General features: G+C 34.3%; 1 protein-coding gene across 1 annotated transcript in view; it reads left to right on the forward strand.

Moving 5' to 3' along the window:
• The first annotated feature begins 887 nt into the window (after positions 1-887).
• The window catches only part of LOC100376822 (atrial natriuretic peptide receptor 1-like), a 61,464-nt gene continuing 38,549 nt past the window's right edge, over positions 888-23,802 (forward strand). The window contains exons 1-4 of the mRNA XM_085495094.1: positions 888-1,542; positions 17,246-17,547; positions 20,240-20,375; positions 23,611-23,705. Of these exons, the coding sequence (XP_085351220.1) occupies positions 888-1,542; positions 17,246-17,547; positions 20,240-20,375; positions 23,611-23,705 (1,188 nt within the window). The remainder of the gene's footprint in view (positions 1,543-17,245; positions 17,548-20,239; positions 20,376-23,610; positions 23,706-23,802) is intronic.

Raw genomic sequence — 23,802 nt, forward strand, 5'->3', positions numbered from 1 at the left:
TTTCCATGCGATTAGCAGAGCTTCATGCCATGTGACCCGTGTATACCCTACTTGTAACTACTTAGAGTAGTTTTCGCCCAGTATTACACAGATTATAAAAATGCGAAGAACAAAACAAAGCCACAGATCGTGGATTTTAATATCATCTTAAGTGTATATGTTTTTGTTTTAATCGTATTTAAAGGCGAGAATCAGTCATATCATAAAGTGGTTTAACACATGGTTAGATTTCAATGGCAGCTTACAAAATACGTCTTTCATCAAATTCAGAAGAGAAAACGGAATATTTTTATCGATTTATTCCCACAATTAGAACTGGAATTACATCTATCTATCTGAAACTATCAATTTTTATAACTGCCAAATCGTTTTTTTCTTCTTTTACTAAAATGGCAGAAAATGTGTAGGCACGCTTACACGCACGCTTTATAGTTAGCCTGGTTGTCATAGTGACAGTCGATATATTTCTATTTCATTCAATACTTACAGAATTGCGCGAGGTTTTGCGAGAAGTGGAAGCAAGCGTATGCAAGTGTGAATGAATAATGATCTGATGGATGCTAACGACGCTGACGAACACACGAGTACACATGTACTTCTTAGCAAAGGCTGTATTTACGAATTGCTAACAATATCACAGTAACGGATTACATATACATTAATGTAAAGTTTCAACCAATAGTACCAGTTGGCGTTTGATGTAAGAACATTAACAGGTATGTGTGTTAAACTGCAGTCACCGATTTAGTGTTATCATGCAACGTCAACACTTCCGTCTGTGAGTACGCAGTCGTAAGCACCGCTAAGTGACGGGTGCTGTTATATACGTTCATCGGTGAATGCTGTTTATTTTAGTTTCTAAACTCGCTCGGTGAAAAGCGTCAAGGATGGCGATGCTAGTGTTTTTCTTTCTCGTCACATTGTTAGGGGAATCAGGAACCACCGATTACCGCATTTTGCTGACACTTTCAAACTGGGACATACCATACAGTTTAGGGAGAACCGGCGCGGCGTATTTCATAGCGCTAGAGAAGGTGAACAGTGATGATTCGCTTTTATCAGGACACCGCCTTGTGTATACGCGATATGACTCCGAGGGATACGATATAGAGACCATACGGGCAATTCTGAATTTCACTGAAACCGAAAAATATGCCGCGTTTTTCGGGCCTGTGTACTCTGTGGAAGCAGAACCCATTGGAAAGTTGGCAATGGTTTGGAATACACCTTACATGTGCAGTAGTTGCCCCGATGATATGTTTGCCATCAAGAACTTCCGATTCGAAACCATGATTCGAACGTTCGGTACTTTCGGACAGCTTGGTGGCTTTGTCAAGGCGATCGCAGAGAAATTTAACTGGGATCGTTTTGCAGTGTTGTTGGAGCTAAACACCAAAGCCCGTCTGAACCTGTTTTCGCAGCCTGTGATGTCTATTCGAAACGTTGCTATGAAGAACAACCTGACGATCGCAGAATTCGTGAATTTCAATGAGAGCACGGACACAGTTACGATGATGAGAGACGTTTCAAAGATAGCACGTAGTAAGTACACCATATGTATTATATATAGCAAGATTTTTACGGGAAAATTTCAGTTTCTAAGGAGGGATTCAATAGTACATACTACCAGGCTTAGGTAATTTTAATCCAAGTTTGTGTAGACGACCAGGAAGACGGCAACACCATAAAGCTGTATTCCCTATATGCAAAATTTCTTCTAATCTCAATTTGCCTGAGCAAATGTTTGGAAATTTGACAGTTTTTGTCCAAGGGCAAAATATATAATATGTTGCCACAATAATATCGCATAGTTTTAATCCATTCCTGCTTCATTTACACACTTTCATGGGCCTAGTGAGCAGCCACTGCTAACCAAATGTACCAGGGCCCAGACGTGTGTGTAATCATCTGTAAAGGTACTTACTTATACAGTACCCAGAATCTCATGATCAGACAGCCATTCTTTCATAGACCGTGTTTATTGACTTTTGAACATTTACAGGAAGCATAAATGCACTCGAGCACCGAACATTAACATCTTTTTGCTACTAATGACAAGAGCTGAGTCAATCAGAATGGATGTAAATAATGGCATGTTTTCGAGCTTTGACTGATCAATTATCTCGATAGTGATTATATTGTATTAACACCGTTCTGTTGTTAACGGCATATACTACTACATCAGCTATGGGATACACTCACCGCTAAATAATTGCTACACTGGTTGAAATAATTACACGTTGCTGGAGGTTTTCATGGTGTTCTTTAGAAAATGTACTTATGCGCCGTTCAGCATTTCCCCTCGCCCACTGGATAACGACAATGATTCTAATAAATACATCATTAACTGTTTATACAATGTAACATATTTGTTTTGTTCTATTGAATTATTTGAAGTACTCCAAATCACGCTTAAGGCAATAGCATCCAATTATATTGCATATGCTTTGTTTGTGTCTTAGTTATATACCGGTATTACACATAGTATAGCTATAATTGTCGCACTATATAATACTATATGTCTCGCTATACAATACAAAAAATGGGTTTTCGCACACCGCCGATAGTAACATTTATAATTATAAATATATTTGACTGATACAGGGTAGTGAAAACTGGAAAAAAGGGTTAACAGCATTTTTCAAAAGTTGTTGAAAAAAAACTAACGATTATTCACTGACAAAACCTTTTGATTTACTAGGCTCAGAACATTTCAACTAAACTCCGATTTGTACTGGTTGTTTCAAATTCATGTTTAAAGTTTCATTCTGAGAATATTAATTGATCATCAAATAAATGGTTTTAAAATTAAACTATATTATGTGTGAAAAGTTTATATGTGATCTCTCGATTTGATCGTGAACTTACACCTTCAGTGGCAAAAAGAGCTTGCATAACTATTATAGTAATAAAGGGTATTACGAAATTGCATATTAAAATAACAGAATACAAGATAAATTACATTTTTTAATTGATTTATTGTGCAAATATATATTGTAAGGAACTGGTGGAGTGTATGTCTGTATATATGTGTTAACAAGACAAAAACACATTTTGCTCATTAAATGTTAGGTTAATACTCGCTTTAGCCGGGGGTTGATATTATAAGATTTTAGCACAGACAAGCACATATTGTAATTTCCCCAGGGTGAAAGCGTGACCATTTGTTGAACGTATATTCCCATGGTTGTTCAACCGACGCCGATTCTTTCCTCCACTGTGTAATATACAAGTTTTATACACGCGAACGGCATGCTCACATGACCAATATATTATTTTCGAACAGGGGGTAAATCTGCTCACTCATTACACGCGTGTAATCCTGCAGGCACGTGCTATGTGTGATTAAATCTGAGACTATAGCAATAAGTTACAAGCTTGTAGCTCGGTCGATCGTCACAAAGAATTCTCAAGATGTCCTGGGGCATCGTCATTTTTAGTATTACATGACGCGATTCCCTCATGAGCAAGTATTACTCACTTCTCTTAAATAATGAATGAAATATCGGGATAATATATAATCACGGATGTGTGCTTTTCGCGGTAATGATTACAATAATATGTAAAAAAATATTAAATATTCACATGCGGCTTGAGCATTCAGTTAGTAAATATGTTTAGCCTGAAGTGAATATTCAGTCTAAGCTGTCACAGATCAGCAATTAGAGAATATTTAAAGCAGGGTGGTTAATAAATGTAATACTTCTACAATATATAATTGAAACTTTCAACCAGTGTAGAGCGTATCTAAATTCCAATTAAGTGATCATGATTCAGAAATTGAAGAAAAAAAACATAGAAAAAGGCAGACGACAAATTTTGTAAAAAAAATGCTACCTATATGATTTACTAAAGTGTATAATAAACAAGTTTTAGATGCAACGTACAATATAATGTTAATATTGATATAGAATGTCAACATAACGTATGAATACATTAAAATCAGAAGTAATATATTAGTAGATCTTTCGAAAATCATTTTCAGTTGTGATTGCAATTGCCTGGATCTGTTATCAAATATTAATACTTCTCGGCATCAACCTGATGTATATTCTATTCTATTCCAGTCTAATCTAGTCTTTTCTAGTCTAATCCAGTCTAGGCCAATGTCAAATGAATTTTATATTATCATTCTTTTTTTTTAAATAAAATATTTTTATTTTTTTAAGGTAACACATGTAAAGTGTTTATAAGCTTGACCCTACTTGACTTGTTTATAATCTGCGTAATTATGAAAAGTGTATGAAAACAAATGTTCTGGGTGTTTTTGCATATGACACATTATGTAAACTGTTTCCACCTGAAACACGTATTGAAAAGAGCTTATTATCACACTATTGTTAAACAATGCTTTTACTAGACACACATTTTGTAAAGTGTTTTCATCGGAAACATGTATTGAGAAGTGTTTATCATCACACACTGTTAAAAGTGCCTTTATTAGATACACATGTTTTAAAGTTTTTTCATCGAAAACACAATTTTTTGACGCAAAATGTTTATGATCAGGACACATAAAATAATGTGTCAACCGAGGTTTATTACATTAATGAACTATTTACTGTCACAACAATAGGAAAATTGATTTCACTAGCCCCACAGTTCGAAAAGGGCTTTCATGCAAAACACAATCTAAACATTGGAAAGTGCTTGTATCAGAGACACTTTTTAAAATCATATCATTGTATCAAAATCATAATTAATGCACATTATCTGCTTATCTGAGTGTGTTTAGTGAAATTCAATTCTTCTCACGAAACTGTAGAAACAATACCCAATTGTGAACATTGACATATATAAACTGGAACAAACAAACAATAACGTATTTAAATTTATTTTTCATTGATTAGATCACAATAAATTAGCGCCAGCCCCGCGCCACTTTACTGATAATATCATTATCGTGCATGATTAATTTCGTCTGTCACTGAAATTATGATAGATACACCATATGCACAAAATATATGAATATAAAAAGCTGTTTATAATTGAAATATTAAAATCAATAAATTTATCGCTACGTGCACAGTATGTTTACTGACAATGGTGACATGTTTGAGCATTGTTTCTCTATATTTATATATGTATTTTATGGTGCTTGCATAAACTTAGTTGCAATAATTCATAAATGTCCTATCAATAAGCACTTTAATGACACATTTATTATTGACAAAAATGACTAAAACACTACTGTTTTGATAGAAAATACAATAATACAATACACATGTTTTTAATTCATTCAATTAGTGTGCCTTCAACTAAGCAGTTTTTATGTGTTTTATTGAAAATCATGTTCCCAAGATTTACTCATTCTAAAACGTATCAGCACTCGTTCGAACTGCACCATACATGGTGTAACCTACGCCGTCAAAATTGACGTGTTCAAGGTTAGTGACGTCACATTCGAACGGTTGTTTACATTGGACGCAGATTCACCATAGCGCCGCGACGGGATTAGAATCCTTTTATTAACGTGAACGTTCCTACAACTCAAAATATTTTCCGTTTGCCATTTAAAGATTACTCTCTCATTAAAGTATTACAACAAGCAGAAAAAAAGATATATAATACTAAGGTTATCACGAGAATGTCACAATATGTGCATCTGGGCAGTACGGGGTCGATTTGATTCATTAACACAATAGAGTGAAGCACATGAAAACTGTAATACGTTTTTCAGAGGATGTACTGAAAATCTTCCTAAGCAAGCTCAGACTATTTCGATATTGACATGCCAAAAAATATTTGTCAAATTGGTCACTGCCATCCACTCCTAATGAGATTTAATATAACATAAACAACTATACAATATCTCATGGTTGCGGACTCGTTGCAAAAAATGGACCATTGAAGCAAAGCATTGATGGCGTGGGTTAAACACGTGTGTGAAGTACAGACAATGCTAATAGAATCATCACAATGCATTACATGCTATGACCAAGACAGTTTTGCTTTTGGCAATGCAACCCTATTACATGTTCTTAGATAGTACTTAGGTATATTACATTAGCAGAGAGAAAAAACAAGCTAATTCACAATTCCAGAAATAAACACGCCTAAGGACCGTAGTAAATGCGTATGTTTCTCTGTTTATATAAATACAATCTATCGAGTCGCTAGTTAAGGTGATTACGATGTTCATGACTCCATTAACGACTGATGAACACGGGGTATTATTATATTTTCAGATACTGGTCAATATGTACTTTTGGAAGATTATATTTGTTGTTGTTGAATCTGATTGTACAAGTGATGTCGATATAATAATTCAGTACTACGACTTATACGCACCAATGCACGTTTTTACACTCAGCTAGTTTTACGGATTCACTACGGATGACGTCAATTTGATACCACATTGCTGATATCCAAGAACCATCTTTAAACGGGTAGTTACTTTGACCATGACAGATTTGTGACATGTTTCTGTCCGCATTATTTTATTTAATTGCACCACTATTTAGGTGCTTTAATTCCGAACTAGTTCAGTACATTGCATTCATTGTAAACGCCTGAAGGAAACCTTAACATATTACTCCCTGAAGTCTAAAAAAGAACATCGCTGTTAAACTAAGTAATGAACTAGATGTATCAATGTAGTCCTGTTCATTTCACATAGCTACTACTCTATCAGGTAAAATAAAACTTGCGTAGTCGCAATGATAGAATTTGCATAGACACTCAACATATCATATGCTCCTACTATAATATGTACGTAGCGTTGTCTAGAAACACCGTAGTACCCATATCAACGTACATTGGAAATAAAATGTGATTTCGTTATGCTTCGAAACACATAGAAACTCTTTTTGAGGTCTCTGGACAATTGTTGGAGAAACACGCTGTTTTTCATATCCAAGTATGAGCTGAACAATTGATAAGCATATTTTAGTAATGGCCATTTAGTGGCGATTAATATTTTCACTAATTGGACTTTATTTTGAATTGTGTCTTTTTAGTCCCCGTTCGGACGCAGTCCGAAAACGGGGACTTATGTTTTGCCCTGTGTGCGTCCGTCCGTCCGTCCGTCCGTGCGTCCGTCCGTGATCACCTGTATCTCGAACATGCATGGACCGATTAAGTTCAAACTTCACTCATACATCACACATTATATGGGACATATGCACATGCATTTTTTTCATGATCCGATTAACGATAGCCGAATAGCGGCCATTTTAAGGCCGAAAATGCATCAAAATCGCACATTTTCACCATTCCGGACCCGGATCTCAGTTATGCATGGACGGATTTTGTTCAAATTTGGTACATACATTAAACATAATAGGACCTTGATGCACGTCATTTTTTTTTTCGGATCAAGTTCGAAATAGCGGACTGGCGGCCATTTTGTTTTAAAGAATTCAGTTCTGGATCCGTATCCGAGACATGTCTGGATTGATCAAGTTCAAACTTCACACACACAAGGTACATCATGTCACAAATATGTATGTGCATTTGTTTCATGATCTCATTAACGATAGCCAAATGGGGGCCGCTTTAAGGCCGAAAATGCATTGAAATCGCACATTTTCACCATTCCGGACCCGTATCTCAGTTATGCATGGATGGATTTTGTTCAAATTTGGTACATACATTAAACATAATAGGACCTTGATGCACGTCTTTTTTTTCGGATCAAGTTCGAAATGACCGACTGGCGGCCATTTTGTTAAAGAATTCAGTTCTGGATCCGTATCCAAGACATGTTTGGATTGATCAAGTTCAAACTTCACACACACACATGGTACATCATGTCACAAATAGATATGTGCATTTGTTTCATGATCTGCTTAACAATAGCGGAATGATGGCCATTTTAAGGCCGAAAATGCATCAAAATCACGTATTTTCACAATTCCAGAACCGGATCTCAGTCATGCATGGATGGATGTTGTTCAGATTTAGCACAATGTGTTGTACATATGCAGGTGCATTTCGGTCATGATCTGCTTTGAATGTATATGTCACTCAAATATGAACGGAACGGGGACGTGTCATTGACAATGACTTGTATTATTTGAATTCGTAAATTCGACGGATTAAGAATTTAAACATCAAATGTTATTTCTATTGACACTAGTTTGCCATTATATTCAAAATATTCTTCCCTTAATGTTGATGCAAGAACAAGAATGTTTTAAGTCGGAATAATCGCTCTCTCCCCCTTATTTTCACACTTTTGACATAAATTGTCTATTTAGTGCATTCGTATTACAAATACCTACTAGTTAGTAATGATAAAATATGATCTAGGAAGACAAGCGTGATATGTCACTTGTATGGTATATATAACTAATACATGCAATGTCGATAACTTGAGCATTTGTTTATTTGTTCTATTCCGTTTCATGTTATAGATTACTCAAAATAAAAATACGTTTAATCGCATTTGTTCCGTCTAATCAGAATCAGACACCGGATTTCTTCTATCATATATCGATAAGAAAGATTATTTTATAATGAACAAATATATACTAGATTAAATTGCCCAATGCAGCATACACATCTTTAGGCGTTGTTGCCAATCCCTGACATAATTTGATCATTATCTAAGAAATGGCTACGCTGTGTATACTATAAATACAATTCCTCAAACATTATTAAGTTATGCTGGAAAAGTTTTCCGTCCAAGAATTTCATAGGTAGTAAAATTTACACTAATATTTTTTTCTCAGAGAAGAATTAATTTAAAAAAGCTACATATTTTATGAAACCTCAACATTCAAAGTATTTAAACATTGATATTACGTAATATTTATGTGAGTACTGTGATGAAATTCAAATTTGTTGTTCATTTTGATGAAATATTCAAAATGAAAAAAATCCTTCTTGATTGATTATATATTTTGACGTTAGAATTAACCAAATTTGCATATCAATAAATTAATAAGTTGAGTTGCTGCATTGAATGTTTAAATAATCATACAATTTTCTGTGATTAATATTTTTACGTCCAGTAAAATGTAGATAATTGATAAGCATCTAAAAATGTTCTAAAATTAACTCATACTTAACAGTGTGATTTATTTTTTGACCCCCAAATACATGCAAAAATGCAAACACTACAATATTCAAAAGTACAATCAATGATTAGAAACCGATGTAGATATAGGATACAATTTCTTCAATTTGTATATTTTCTTACATTTGTTGTTTATTTATGAATATTTTGAACTACCGGGATACGATATAACACACATCTTAATAACAGCAAGTAAAGGCATAGAAAATAGTCAATAAATAACAAAACAAATATGTACATGTAAATCTGATTTAGTGCAATTGCAAAATCATACTAAAAAATGGTTTGACCAAAGAAGTGAGTAGCGATAATCTCAGTTGTGACATCCGCTATAACGTATAACAACATTACTCATTATACTAACATATCTTATCAAAGACGTAGGTGTTGTTATTACGAGAATACAGTATCGACTGTCACATAAAGGGAGATCGAGATTACGAGAATAACGCAACGTTTGCTGCAGACATTATCGATAGACACATAACGGAGATCGATGCAGCTATATACTGTCTAAGAGTCTATTTTTCTATTATTCATCTTTCTGGGCCATATGACCAGAACGTATGCGGTGGGCAATGTAGTGTGGCCGCCATTTAGTTGTACACAACTAAGCTAATATAGTTCATGGTGTGTAATTTCTTAGTAATGATTTATTCATACATCTCATTACATACCGTACAATTATGACATGCTCTAACGTGTGGAAATTAAAATATATATTATTAGCAAGCGCATAGTAATGCCTGGTAAATAATGTGGAAATAGAACAATATTGAGACGTACAACTGGTGCACATTACATAGATCGATTCTACAACATAATATACTATAACATTGTCTAGCATATTACAAATAATTCTTAGCACAGACTAAGCTTAATTAATAAATGACGTCGAGCAACACATTTATGCAAATAAACACCAATAACAGAAATTGAATCAATACAAATTTTAAAGAGGGTTTTCGCACACGTCTGTTCAAATTTCGTATACGCATGTGTAAGTTACATATGACCCATAGCAAACATAACGTATTGCGACGACCGCCCTTTTATTTTAACAAATATTATAATATAATGAAAAATAGGTCAAGCATGATCGCTTTATTTGTTTGCTCGTTTGAAAACGGCAAATACAAACATATACCGTACTGATTTTAATTGGGCAACTGCCAAGGATTTAACGCCGGGTTCACGTTATGGCATGGAAGTCAAGATCAATAATTTAATTTGGTGAGTTTGGCGGAACATCCCTCAAATTTACGCACTGTAGTACAATCATTAATATAGAATCGATGACTGTAAACAATGGAATAAAGTGATGCCAATATTTTAATAAAGAACAAATCACTGGAATTGCTCGACTAATTTTAAGAAACTGCTGACTCGGGTAATAACATTTGTTATATGACTCACATCAAATGGTTTCCAGCGAAGTCTACGAGACAATGTAGCTTTATAACTATTCATTGTTATAATTAGTGTCTAGTGTTTGCTTACACGTAACTCCTACACTAAGATCTATTTATATAATCACGAACAATCTAGTTTTAATTCCGAAATCAGTTTGGGTCTCGAACTTTCTGAATTGATGAATGCTAGTACACGGCTTGTTCGACATGATCCGATCAGCGCAAGTATCGCCGCTAGCTACATTCTATTTTAATCATGTACTAGATAGGTTTGATTGTTAGCATTTGTGCTTACCAATTAGATACAGTTTTACATGTCTCAAATGTAAACTCTTACTAAATTCATTTGATTTATTTGATATAATTTAACAATATATACAACATTACTATTCTTGCTGCATATAACAGTTCTTTATTTCATCCTGCTTTAACTATATGGAGAAAGACGGTATTTTAACGCTTTTCAACAAAAATATATTTCGTAATAACTAGCAAGTATTTATGAAGCTTGTGTTTATTCAATCGTCTGTAAGCATTTATTAGTATACCTGTCGATGTACATCCAGGTGAGAGATTACGTAACTGAACAATGTTAAAACTGTTATCGTTATGTCTATGCATCAATGTGATTCTCTGAAATGAGACAGGATGTGATAATAACGGACGCAAGTGCAATTGCAAGATTAATTGATATTAGGACAAAACATAGTTTAAATATATTCCTCAATTGACGTAACTATGTTTTTTTTCACATGTAGTCATCATCTCGAAAAAAAACACCTCGCGCCTCCTAGCTACGTTGTCCAGGTCTTTATATGACCGTTCTTTTTATAACAACCTATATTGCAAACGTTATGTATAGAGCATGCTCAAACCCTCCAGGATATGCGCTATACTCACTGGTAAATTAACGCTGTCCAACAACTCACCAACAGCGTCAATCTGCCTCCGGTAAATAGTATAAACCTTAATGCGCTTCACTGGCCTCCATTAGCTGCAGTAGGTAGTATACAGTGGTGTATTATTTGTGAGAGTTTCTTTTCAACAAGATTTAAAATATAAAAACATATTTTTTCCGCACAGGGAAATCAGTATTATGTGTGTTCTTTTCAACTATGCTGCACTTTGTTATAAACGAAGACATATGTCAGTTTATTAGATTTATATATAGAGCCATTTCTCATTCAAGTGCACTCTCGCAATGGTGAATTGGAGTTTATTAATACGTAGGAGATGTATGAATCGCGTTCTACTCGTACTGTCTTTTGTGGTGATATAGTCAAAGTGCTTTCCCGCTGTGTACAAATAGCTGGACTCACATGAAAGGAACTTGAGGTCTTTTGACGATGTGCACGTTTTCTGGTGATTCTGATCTGTGATAACGGATGAAAATACTTCTATTTCTCAGCTGTATTTACAAGAATTAATCATTAAAAGGCAAGCCGATCTACGCTTTTATGCCGAGCCTCTTCAAAGAAAGGTATTGTCAGCAAATCAAACTGTTTGAATTGTGCTGTATTTAGTAGAATATACAGTAGTGTTGTACCAGCCTTGTTTTGGTCTGAATGTGGAAAAACAAAACAATATGACATTTCGAGCAGAGGAGAAGTATTGATTTCGAAATACATATATGCAGTGATTCGGGTTAAAACACGGTTTTTCACACACCACCCAATGTCATAACATGGTATGACATTTTGGTTATAAATTGCGAAAATATGTTTAATATTTTGTGATCTCATGACACTGCAATGATATCGTATCAGTAACAATCAGGGTGCAACACAATTTGCATTTTATGCAACAAAATTTTGTTACTCCGTAAAACAGGAAGGCAAGATTACTCTGCCAAGTACCGATATCCAATTGATTGAATTGTCTTTGCTATTTGTAACATTTAGAGAATACTAGCTATAAAACATATTAGCTGTATTTGGGTAATATATTTTAGGCAATATAATTGCGCACAGATTCAGCCATTAACAACGTTTTGAAAATGTATAATTAATGTTACAAACAAGAAATGTATGTACGCTTTCATTATAAGAGCAAACATACTTTTAATTCCAGTATACATCTAACCCTATTTCACAAAATGGTCATTTTCCAAATCAGTGAAGCAACAGATTACATTCTAATTGTTATACACGTGAATCGATCAGAACACAATCAGAACACGTAAAGTTACAGCAGAGTATACACTGATGTTTTATGGCTAAACTTCTCAAAGATGATATCATTTACATGAGATCGTAGATTGGTTTCATAAAAAAGTGTGTCGCATGACTGACCTTGATGTTTAAACAGTTCGTAACATGTGACCAACTGACTCATTCCGGTGTCACGTAACATTATGTTTGGTCTAAAACACACAATTGGTGTGATAAGAAGCAAAATATAACCGGTTTTATTAATGTGTTAGTGTTTTACAATTTGAGTTTTAAATTATGGGTAAAATAAAGGTGTATAAGAATAAATTGCATTTTCTATTAATATACATTTTTAAAAATGAGAAATAAGTATAGAGAAAGTAAAAATATGTTAAATACATAGAAGTACTTATTAGAGTGAATTTATTTTTAAAAGTCTTGGAGATTTTGTCAAATTATGATGAGCAAGTCATTCGAGCCTTTAAACATGATGTGAAAATGTTCTATTTTTTTTACTTTTCTTGTATCTCACAGTATGAAATAAATAAATGCTGCAACGTAGTTATATATAAATTTCCACAACACTTAACATTGAATAAATGCGAGAAAATATTGCTTTTTCTATATAACTATATTGTTCATTTCAAAACATCACATCACAAAACTTCTTTTTTGCACAAAGTCGGCAAATAGCAAATTGTGATATCTCAATTCTCAATCTGATTCGATAAGACAATAACAAAAGAATGATTTCGAATAAGTTAAAAGCGATATTACTTTTTGACTTTGTATAGGATACTTGTGTCTCCTAACATAGAACAATCTCTATTAACAGTTACATTTTTACTGAAACGTACTACTGTCATATCCTGAATTATTCTAGAGAAATGTGTCCAGTTGTAATCAATCTGGTGATATGCACTTGGAAGACACTGTCTCGATAGTGTCTATATTGAGTGTTTGGAACAGTGAGAAATTCCAGTGCAAACAAATACTGCGAAGCCAGTGGTCTGCTGTTCAACACAGAATTATCCATACACATGTTTTGGAAAGGAAAATATAATTCATAATATAATATGTATTCCTAAAATCAACTTAATATTGCGATTATAACGTTTTGTATCACCTTCGGAAATGTATGTTCTAATTACTGCGCATCAAGGTTTGATATATAGTCGTGGCTACAGGCCATTGTTAAAATGTCAATAACATTACGCCAAAAGAACAGAATAAAGGAAATGAAATTACAGAGCCTGGGTGCAAATATCGGAGAGACCTAATTTTGTATTATATAAAAAGAAAAAGTATTTTTTTTCTCTACATGGTACCATGGCTAGATATATGTGATCTATTCATACAAGGGGGAAGCAACATTTCCCCTCTAGTCAATACGCTTGTGATTATTTAATTTAACTTGGCTTTGTCAAATGGAATCGCTCAGAATGTCAGACAGTACGTGTTACGTCATAGCTACATAACATTTGACCTATGACTACTTGCAATTGAAGTAAATTCACATGTCCCTGGTTCCGATTATGGACATTGATAACACTTTGAGGTGGATTGATCTCCACTTCTCAAAAGCCTTCTTCAAACTTGTCTTTTAAGAGTTATGATTATTCTCAATCGAATATCACGTGCATTGCATCCAATATATTGTGTATACTGTGTATGTATATTGAAAAGTTGTTGATTTGAAAATAATGGAAATTTGTCTTAAATTCCTGTTGAGTGATATTTGTTTTATTCTAATGGGATATGTTTGAATTCGAGTTTTACACGTACCGTTTTATCCACATGCCACCACATTAAGAATTCGATGCAAGGCGCAATGTACGTGTACTTTGCTGAAATAAAATAATACAAATAGGATGACCTCTATATAGGTGTCTTATATATGAAACTAAAACCACGTAGTTCATTCACATTTGTGTCATTTGAATCAACAACGAACACGAGAGTATATCTCAAAAATTTTTACAACAATAGCAATCGACATGCTGTCAAAAGTCTGAGCGATCATAAAAAAAACCTTTCAGTGACAGACTAGCGGAAAACTTCTATTATAATTGAGTGACGCATACACTCGTTGCTATATGATTTCGAATTTGAGAAGCATGGCTATTCTACTTAATGTTACGAACTGTCATATGCCAGAAAGGTTAATAATGACAATTATTACAGCGCTTAGCCACTTTCCATTGCAATCGAGAGCACTTACTCAAATGTAATTGAAACTCTGAAATGAGGGTACAATAAAACGCAAAACGCAGTATATTAAATATGATTGAAAACAATACGATCACGTCGGTGTCAGTGGTGGTTTAAAAGAAATGAACAAAAGTAATTTTCTGTAACTGCACATGGTAACTTGGGAAAGTGTTCATGGCAATCATAGACTGTACACACGAAAAATGTATAACACGATTTACTAAACGTCAAAGTAAGACTGTACAATAGATTATAGAGAAAGCTACAGCATATGCTGAATTTACCCTAAGTGTGCGTTCAACAATAGCAAAAATCTTTTCAGAAAAATATGCTTCAATCAGTATCGCGTATTTCCGATTAAACTACAGCGGTTCTGACTGACGTTTTTTTTCGCGACACAATATTGTTTTGTTTCGTATAACGGCGTTGTCTCTCTGTGTGATTGTAAAAGAATCACTGATGTATTGTGGTATGCTTCGCACGATTAGTCGCTATTTCAGCATGTTTCCGCTCGTATTATTGATGGTCACGTCTTTCTCTATCGCGGGTAATCATGTGATGTGCGCAGTGATTTCTACAACATTGTAGGTTCCAAAACTCCTGATAAATAGCCGCATCACCCCGTAATGTAACACGTAATTTGATAGCTTATGATTGGTAATTCGTTTTAAGATTGTGATGAACAAGTGCTTACATCATTGCGCATGATACCAAAAAAATTTAATAAAATAAATAAAAAAACATAAGTGCGAAGCGCAATCCTTGTTTTACGTCATACCTTGCTAATGTGTAGCATCGCAAACCAAAACAGGGGTGTTCTACAGGGAGTACATTAATGAAACAAACGAATAATATAACAAAAGAGAAACCCATCCGACAGACTAAATCGAGTAGATGTACATACACTCGCTGTATATTAAATCAAATGCATTTGCGTGTATAGTTGCCAATAGAATGAATAAATAAGTTACACAATAGAGTTTCCCCACATATTGTTAGTTGCATTTGGTGCAAACTATAATATAAAATATTGTACTGACTATCTGTCCAACTATATGATGATTTGGTTAAGTGATTGGTAGTTTTGACAATCTCATTACGATACATAAATTGAAAATGTTTGCATTTACCACATGGCTCACAACGTCCAGTTGATATATTGGTATGGTTGTCTCCTAGTTATTTAGCTTTGACGAGTATTTTCTTGAGGTTAGAACCCTGTTCTGGAAATCTACTTCTTTATCTGCGTTGGATTCAATTATGTGTCAGTGTTATTAATAATTAATAGTACATTATGAATATTAGGAACGTATTTAATAATGGTACGCGTTCTTTATGTGTAGCTTGTGTTCGTGTTGTGTTGATTATCTCTCTCTGATTCATGATGCCTACTTTATTGATGTGAGCGGAAACATTCCAAAGTTGTAGTAGCGAGTTGTGAAATGATTTCAGATTGTATTAATTATCGCGTTCGATAGTAGGTCTGTAGAACACATTCATTTGTAGCTGAGAGGTTGGAATGAGTAGGTTGACTTTTTCTATATTTTTTTATCATTTGTGTAGTTAGCCAGATGGACATATTTCCCACTTGGCTGCATATCTTGATTACATTTTCTAATTGATATGCATCAACGTATGTCTGCTATGTGGTATGTAAGGTGAAAGACCTTTGGGGTTCAAAGGTGAAAAGGATGATAGTAGCAGCACATCATGTTTCCTAGCACTGTGTTAATAATGATGTAACCCCGAGTTTGTATACACGCACTCACAGTATTGGTCTCTATAGATGTGTGGTGATGGCATTATATAATAATGTTTCAGTGAATGTATATTCTACTTCAGAATTGGACGATAAACAATCGGTAACTTATTAAGTGTATGTAGTTAAATTGTTAGCGTGAGGTAAGCGTGATGAAACTGAGAACTGTGGGTATCCCTGTGTCGTCAGTGTGTGTATCTACATGTCGCCATTCTATGTATGCAAACTCATTATCTGTACAATTGTCTTGTTGTCTATTACAAACAAACACAGATTTGTAAAAAACTATTTAGTTTATGTTCTGATGTGCCACTGACATTTATTTGACCCTCTTACATTAATAATACCACTGTGTGCATCATTTCACCATATTCTATCTTTCTTCTCAATAAAATTGTATGTGAGTTTTCACATTTGACATCTGCCTACATCTTGCGAGATTTTCTGTTTATCTGTCATTCAATGTTATAAACTACGTGAGGGCCTTTTATTCAAATCCCCTGAAAATGCACATTTTCAACCTTTCCCATCTTGTCTCAAGCGTGTGCCGATTACCTGTGAAAAGCAACGAGGATATTCTTCGAAAACGTTACTTCCATTTCATGAGACTGTTTTTAATTACTTGATACTTCATTAGTATCATTAATCGGCAATACAATTTAATGACAATAAACTCTATTTACCTTTGTAGTCATTATAATAGCCGCCAAGGGTGAAACGGTTCGAAAGTTGATGCTGAACGCATATGATCTTGGTCTTATCAATGGTAGTTATGCTTTCTTCTGCATCGAGTTCTTCAAACAGAAGGATACCTTTGGCGATTTTTCGTGGATTAGTCAAGATGGTCGAAATGAGGACGCCAAGAAAGCATATGAAGCTTTGTTTAAATTATCCTTCTACAAGCCAGCAAACAATGAATTTAATAAATTTGCCGATGAAGTTAAGCTACGTTCAAAGGCTGAATTTGGTTACGAATATAGACCAGATGAAGAGGTAAAGTAAATGTATATATAATTATGCTGAGTTTTATGTATGATATTACACTAATATGGTTGTCAACATCATATTCTGAAAATTCACGTCAACACTCTTAAACCTTTACCCTACTACAACGCCCAATAAACAACAGGGCGCTCAATAACATCAAAAGCGACAGATAATGGACGTATGCAAGCTTTCTATCCATAAGATTCTGGCCTCTGCTTTCAATCCATTACGATCAACTTGACGGTACATATCAAGAAAGTGATGCACAGGTAGTTATGTTACCAGTACTGTATAAAATATTATCGGGTAACTGCAGCAATTGCAAAATCCTTTTCAATAGTCTGTCGTAATTGAAATGGTGGACTTAGAAGAAATAATTTGTCATTTTTGTGGAAACAGTGCTGGTAACAAAAGCAACGGGTGTATTGTATGAATCTCTAACAGTTAGATATAAATCAGATATGCTTATGCACGTCTAGTGAATCTTCTAGTCTTTGTTGAAATGTACACAGAAATGTACAGAGACTGTGAGAAACATACCAGACGTCGGAAGCGATGAGATCGTCGGGAGTGTAACGAGTAACAAACACGATAATACATTCAATTATACTCTGATTTCAGAAATTCATTAGTGTAACCTTATTTTCGGTGGCTGGCGTATAATCAATAAATGCAAGCTTAATCATTTCGATACACGAATCAATCAATCACGCACAGACTATACAGAGTATACGACATAATATATATATAGTTCTCAATCGGAGTCGGGACAATAACATGTGAATCATTGGATGTTCTATGTAATATTTATTTTATTATATCACATTTATGATAGTGCTTTCAATATTTTATAAGTATTTAAATTCTTTCAAATCAAAAATGTATCATCTGAAAATCGCTTTATCGATAAGAAAGTAACCGTTGCAAAAATAGTAATTATTCAAGAAAGGTCGAAATTATATAATTAATAATTTAAGAGGGTTATACTGAATATCAACCTTATTCCTTCCTGCATATGTATTCATGAATGTACATAAACATACATTTTCAAAATTACAGGTACATTTACGAACATTTAAACTCGAAACGCGAGATTCGAACTCGAAGTCGGCAAAACCGTTATATGTAATGAATGTCTTTGAAAGATGTCCTTGTATTTCAGCAAATTAATGTACCATTCAAGGTTCATCGATTGAACGAAGGTCTAAGAACTTGTTTTACAATCAACTATGAATTGATTTCACAACCTTTGATTATACATACTACTTCAACTCAACTTATTACGTTGAATGATGAGCAGGACTCTAAAGTTACATTTATTCTGTCTTAAGTAATTATTATTTTCTGTGCATAGAGATATCACACTGACTGTGAACTAACGGTGAGGTATTTATTCCGGCGTGTCTTGTCAGTCGAAAAAACATGACAACGTTTGAGAAAACCCCAATAACATAGACGCGTTTGTTAGGAGATTTAGTCCAATAGTAAGATTCAGATCATGTACTGGAAACTATTGAATTTGAGAGTACTAGTCCAAAGGGAGCCTGGAGTATCGATCTTACGCACACCACTGTTTGGATGATAACATTCCTCTACACATGTACGTTACGATACGAGTTAATCATTACCCAGTATACATTGCGCAGAATAATGCGTCTTTAATGCATATATTATGAATATTCATCTGCTATCTATGCTTCACATTATTTGTTAGCATAGTCGACATGCCTATTTATTTTTTCCTAAAATTTATTATTGGCCTTAACCATTGAAAATTGACTCAATGGGAAGGCCTATTCTACTGGCCGAGATTCATTCAATAACGAATACGACTTTGGGGGAACATTGGTTAAGAGCCGCAGGTGCTTGTATTCGACCGAGCCTGGTTGACGCCAGGATAGCGCATAAGAATTGCCATTTGATTTGACATTCAATGTCCGGAAGGGAATTTAGAAAAGTACGTTACATAGTTTGTATGGTGTACGTTACATATTCAAGCATTGTATGAGCATGGTCATTACTTTCATGTCGTATGTGTTCAATAAAGAGCGGACTGTCATAATAGATAACATGTTCGATGTCACGATCATGAACATTTGTATTACGAAATGAACATGAACACAGGCATGATAACAAAAACAAATAGTTGGCTTTCTATTTTACATATAAGGTCCTAAATCGCCGGTGAAATTTCAATAATTTAACATACTTTCATTTTTGTAATCACCAATTGCACCCCTTTATGTGTTTGGGTGCTTATATTAAAGTAACAGGTGGGTTTCAAACATTATGCAATCTGCATAGGTTCTACGATTAAAGCAGAAAATGGAGCTAGATCACTCAGCAATGTTAATAAATATATAAGTAAAAAAATGTAGATCTGTCGACTATTAACACGTTACACGACGGCTTCGGAACGAACTATATTACCCCAAGGACATCTCACGCATTTATATTATCTAAAACAAGATAACTATGAATAGAATAGTGATCCAATTATTCCACGAAACGTCGTAGGCATACCAAACACGGCTCTGTTATTCGCAGTATAATCTTAGACAACGTTTGCTGACTTCTGGTCTGATCATACTAAGATAAAACTCCATTAGTTTTCCACGTTCTTTACCCAGGAGAATCTCGAGGTTGTTGTTGTAAGTTGTAGAGTATCTTTATTAAATCGTGTTGCATTTCCTTGTAGGTTTCAGTTCTTACAGCAGTTGCTCACGACACTGTAATACTATACGCTATAGCACTTAATGAGACGCTGTCTGAGGGTGGTGACCCGTATAACGGGACAGAGCTTGTCTCGCGACTTTACGGAAGAACCTTCAAAGGTAGTATATCACACTGTTATCAAATCGTAAAAGGCATACATATCGTTTACGCTGCGTAGTTTCGTAATTCATATGTGAGAATCAGTCGGTTTTATAAATTGAACAATTATTGACTAACACCGCTGTCCATCGGCCATAACTTAAACCTAATTTGCGTAATAGACTATATAAATAGCAATGACCGTGAACCACTTTGAACCATGTATTAAATTAAATTACAAAATCTTACGCAGATCAATATATTAATTTATATTCCTAAAAACACAAAACGAACGACCAACAACTAATATTAAATACTTGGATAAATCAGAAAATATATAATATAATCATGCGTTAATTTATTTAAACTGAATTTTAACAAACATGGTACAAGTATCATCTGTGAAGAGCTGAGTACTTTTTTATTCTATTTTTTTTTTCCGACATATTTGATTTTGAAAATAGACAACCAGCTTGTCAGGCATGCGTCTTGGCATCACATCTATTGAAATCAAATGATAAGGTTCAACAGTGCATATTACTGGTATAAAATAAAGCTATGACCCATGTGTGTATATACACTGTTATGTGATATACCTACGTATGGCGTAACTTGTTTAGCATGGTTGTCGGAGAATTAAATTAATTCTAAAACTTGGGTAGCTAAACACAAAGCGACAATTCGGTCTGAAAACTAAATGAATAAAGTGCTTTTCTTTTTTACACGGAGATGATTTATTAGGCATAATTGTATACGTAATCACTATAGCAGCTTTCTAATGGGTACAGGTGGCTACGTTTCAGTTGCCCATTACGGAACATTTGTCCAATCATGACTTTTTAAGGTAGGTCATTCACCTGATATATAATTGCTTTATAGTGGCGATAGAATTCGACGTAAAATTATACAATTCCAGCAGGAGTGTATTAGAAACATCAGAAGTACTGATTTACAGATATAAAAGCACAATTCTGTTCAGAATCGAGTAAATAATATTGAAACCATCAGCACGCAGTTGCCTAGCTCCGTGCACTGTGCATTGATTTACATAAATACAAAATGTATGTTATACGCTCTGCCATTTGGTCATGATTAATTCAGTGCGTAGTACATGAAATAGAAATTACGTCCAGTTGCTGAGAACGTCCATCAGTTCAGTTTTCAAAGGCTTAAAGACCTGCTGTAGTTGATGGTTTATGTTCGAGCACCAACGTCGGCCAACGTATTCAATAGTTTAATTGGTACGATATCTCCTCGTGTACTCCAAGCATTTGCACTAGGAATGTCCATGCTATGTATAGTTATGTAGCTAACACAACACGGTATATGTACAGTTGACTCCAGGAAAATAATTGACGCGATTTACATTGCATATGCATTCAAGTGTGGCCACTTTACAATTACCATATATATTATAGGTTTACGGGAGTATTAGTAGAACACTCGCTCGCGTAACCAAAAGTCGTCTGAATGTTAAAGGGGAAGTCGAGGCAAACAACATAATGCTCCTTAAAAGAAGAACTTCCTAATTGTAGGAGAATGCAATTAACAGTTTTTTATATCACTTTTATACTCTAGATATTCAACTTTTCATTAGTATTATGTAGTCCGCCATATTGATTCTCCAGTAAAGGAGTGTGGGTAAAGGGTGACGTCATAACCACTGTTGTGAAAAATTTAGAAAATGTATTCATCAATATCGTGAGAAATACTGATGCAATTTTTTGCACATTTTTGTTGTGCATATTACTCATGTATATAGTTGTAGTAATGGAAATTAGAATATTACTAATACACAAAAAGTGAAAATATTGTCAAAAACGTGAACAAAAATCATTATTTATTCGCACAAATAGAATGAAAGTTGTGTGTCCCAGTTTTGTGGTCAACAGGTTATATACCACCTATGTAATCTACTCACATCGATAAATTGTATACAACATAAGAAAATTGAGCATTTGGTAGAAAAACACAAAAATGAAAATTTTCAGATTTGTTGCCATGACAATTATTTTATATGCATGTTTGGCACTGGTACATGTATGCCACCATGTTCTAATCTTCAACTTTTGAAGTTATAGATAAAATAATTTTCTCAATTTCTGACAATAGTGAATATGATGTCATATACCCATGCTCTTTTGCTGAAGAATCAAGATGGTGGATTTCATGATTTAATGACAAGTTGAATATCTAGAGAATGGAAAGTGAATGAAAAGTTACATTTGCGGAGCTCTTTTATTTGGGAGTATTATGTTGTTAGCCTCGAATTTTCCTATATGAAAGTCGAGTGGTTCTGTCGAGTATTTACGACGAGAGTCAGACTCGTACTTAATATATACATTGATATTGACTTAGACTATTAGGGTATATCAAATCCTAGACCTTAGAAAACAGGGACAAGTAATTCCTGTCTACGACAAAGTATAATGCAAATTGTGTGAATAGTGGGTTACATGTTTTCTTCAAGTTAATTTGTCACAGTGAAGTATCGTGGTTCTAAATATTATAAAACAGCCCAATGTTATAATGATACACAGTTGTAGGGCAATTTTGTTTACCTGTCCGTTATTGTTTCAATATTGGATTAAATATTTTTTCCATCAACGTGCGACATCGACATCTTCACTCTTATCCATGAAATCAACTTGGCAATTCAGTTTTATTGAAATGTAATTATTTTGATTATATTTAACCACGAAGTTTGCACGATCTGTGTAGCTGCACCATGGCAACAACATTTATTTGATAGAACGTGTCATGATAAATCATTGATATTGATATAGCTTTGTTGTTGGACTATCACAAGTGTTAAGTGGTTCGGACTGTATAGTTGCGCTGTCATGTAAAGAATTACCACAGTTGCACGGCGCCTTGATTTATTATCTGTAGTCAAACACCACATAGAAACAATATCTGATGGCTTATTGGTCATCCGATGAATTATAGCCGATTATTGGACAATGTGTGATGCAATAGGCACGTAAGTGTTGAGACGCGGCGAACTAAATCTCTTCAAAAGGATTGCAAGATCGTTTTGATTTGATCATAATCCATTAAAAAGAACGCGGCGTGGCGTCTGTGCCTTCATATTGTCTGATGAAATGCCGCTTTGTTAGTCACGCTTTTTTTCATCTCATTTTACACGCTCCAATTTAGATTCTGCAGAACCATGTATGTGCCGTTGCTTTGTGTCCTTTGCATGACTTACAAAAACAATCATCTTAACACTTTTCTATAATCGTCTGATTCCAGGTATCCAAGGCAATGTAACCATCGATATGAGCGGCGATCGCGATGCCGATTTCATGATGTATGACATGACAGATATAGAGAATGGGAAATTTGAGGTAATTGCGTTTTTTTTATTTTATCGGTCAGAAATTGAAGTAGTTGAAATAATAATTCCCATAATCTCACTGCTGAATTTTCAATTTAAATACTATT

Source organism: Saccoglossus kowalevskii, chromosome 21 (genome assembly GCF_978046115.1).
Source record: "Saccoglossus kowalevskii chromosome 21, keSacKowa6.1, whole genome shotgun sequence".
Classification (NCBI taxonomy): domain Eukaryota; kingdom Metazoa; phylum Hemichordata; class Enteropneusta; family Harrimaniidae; genus Saccoglossus; species Saccoglossus kowalevskii.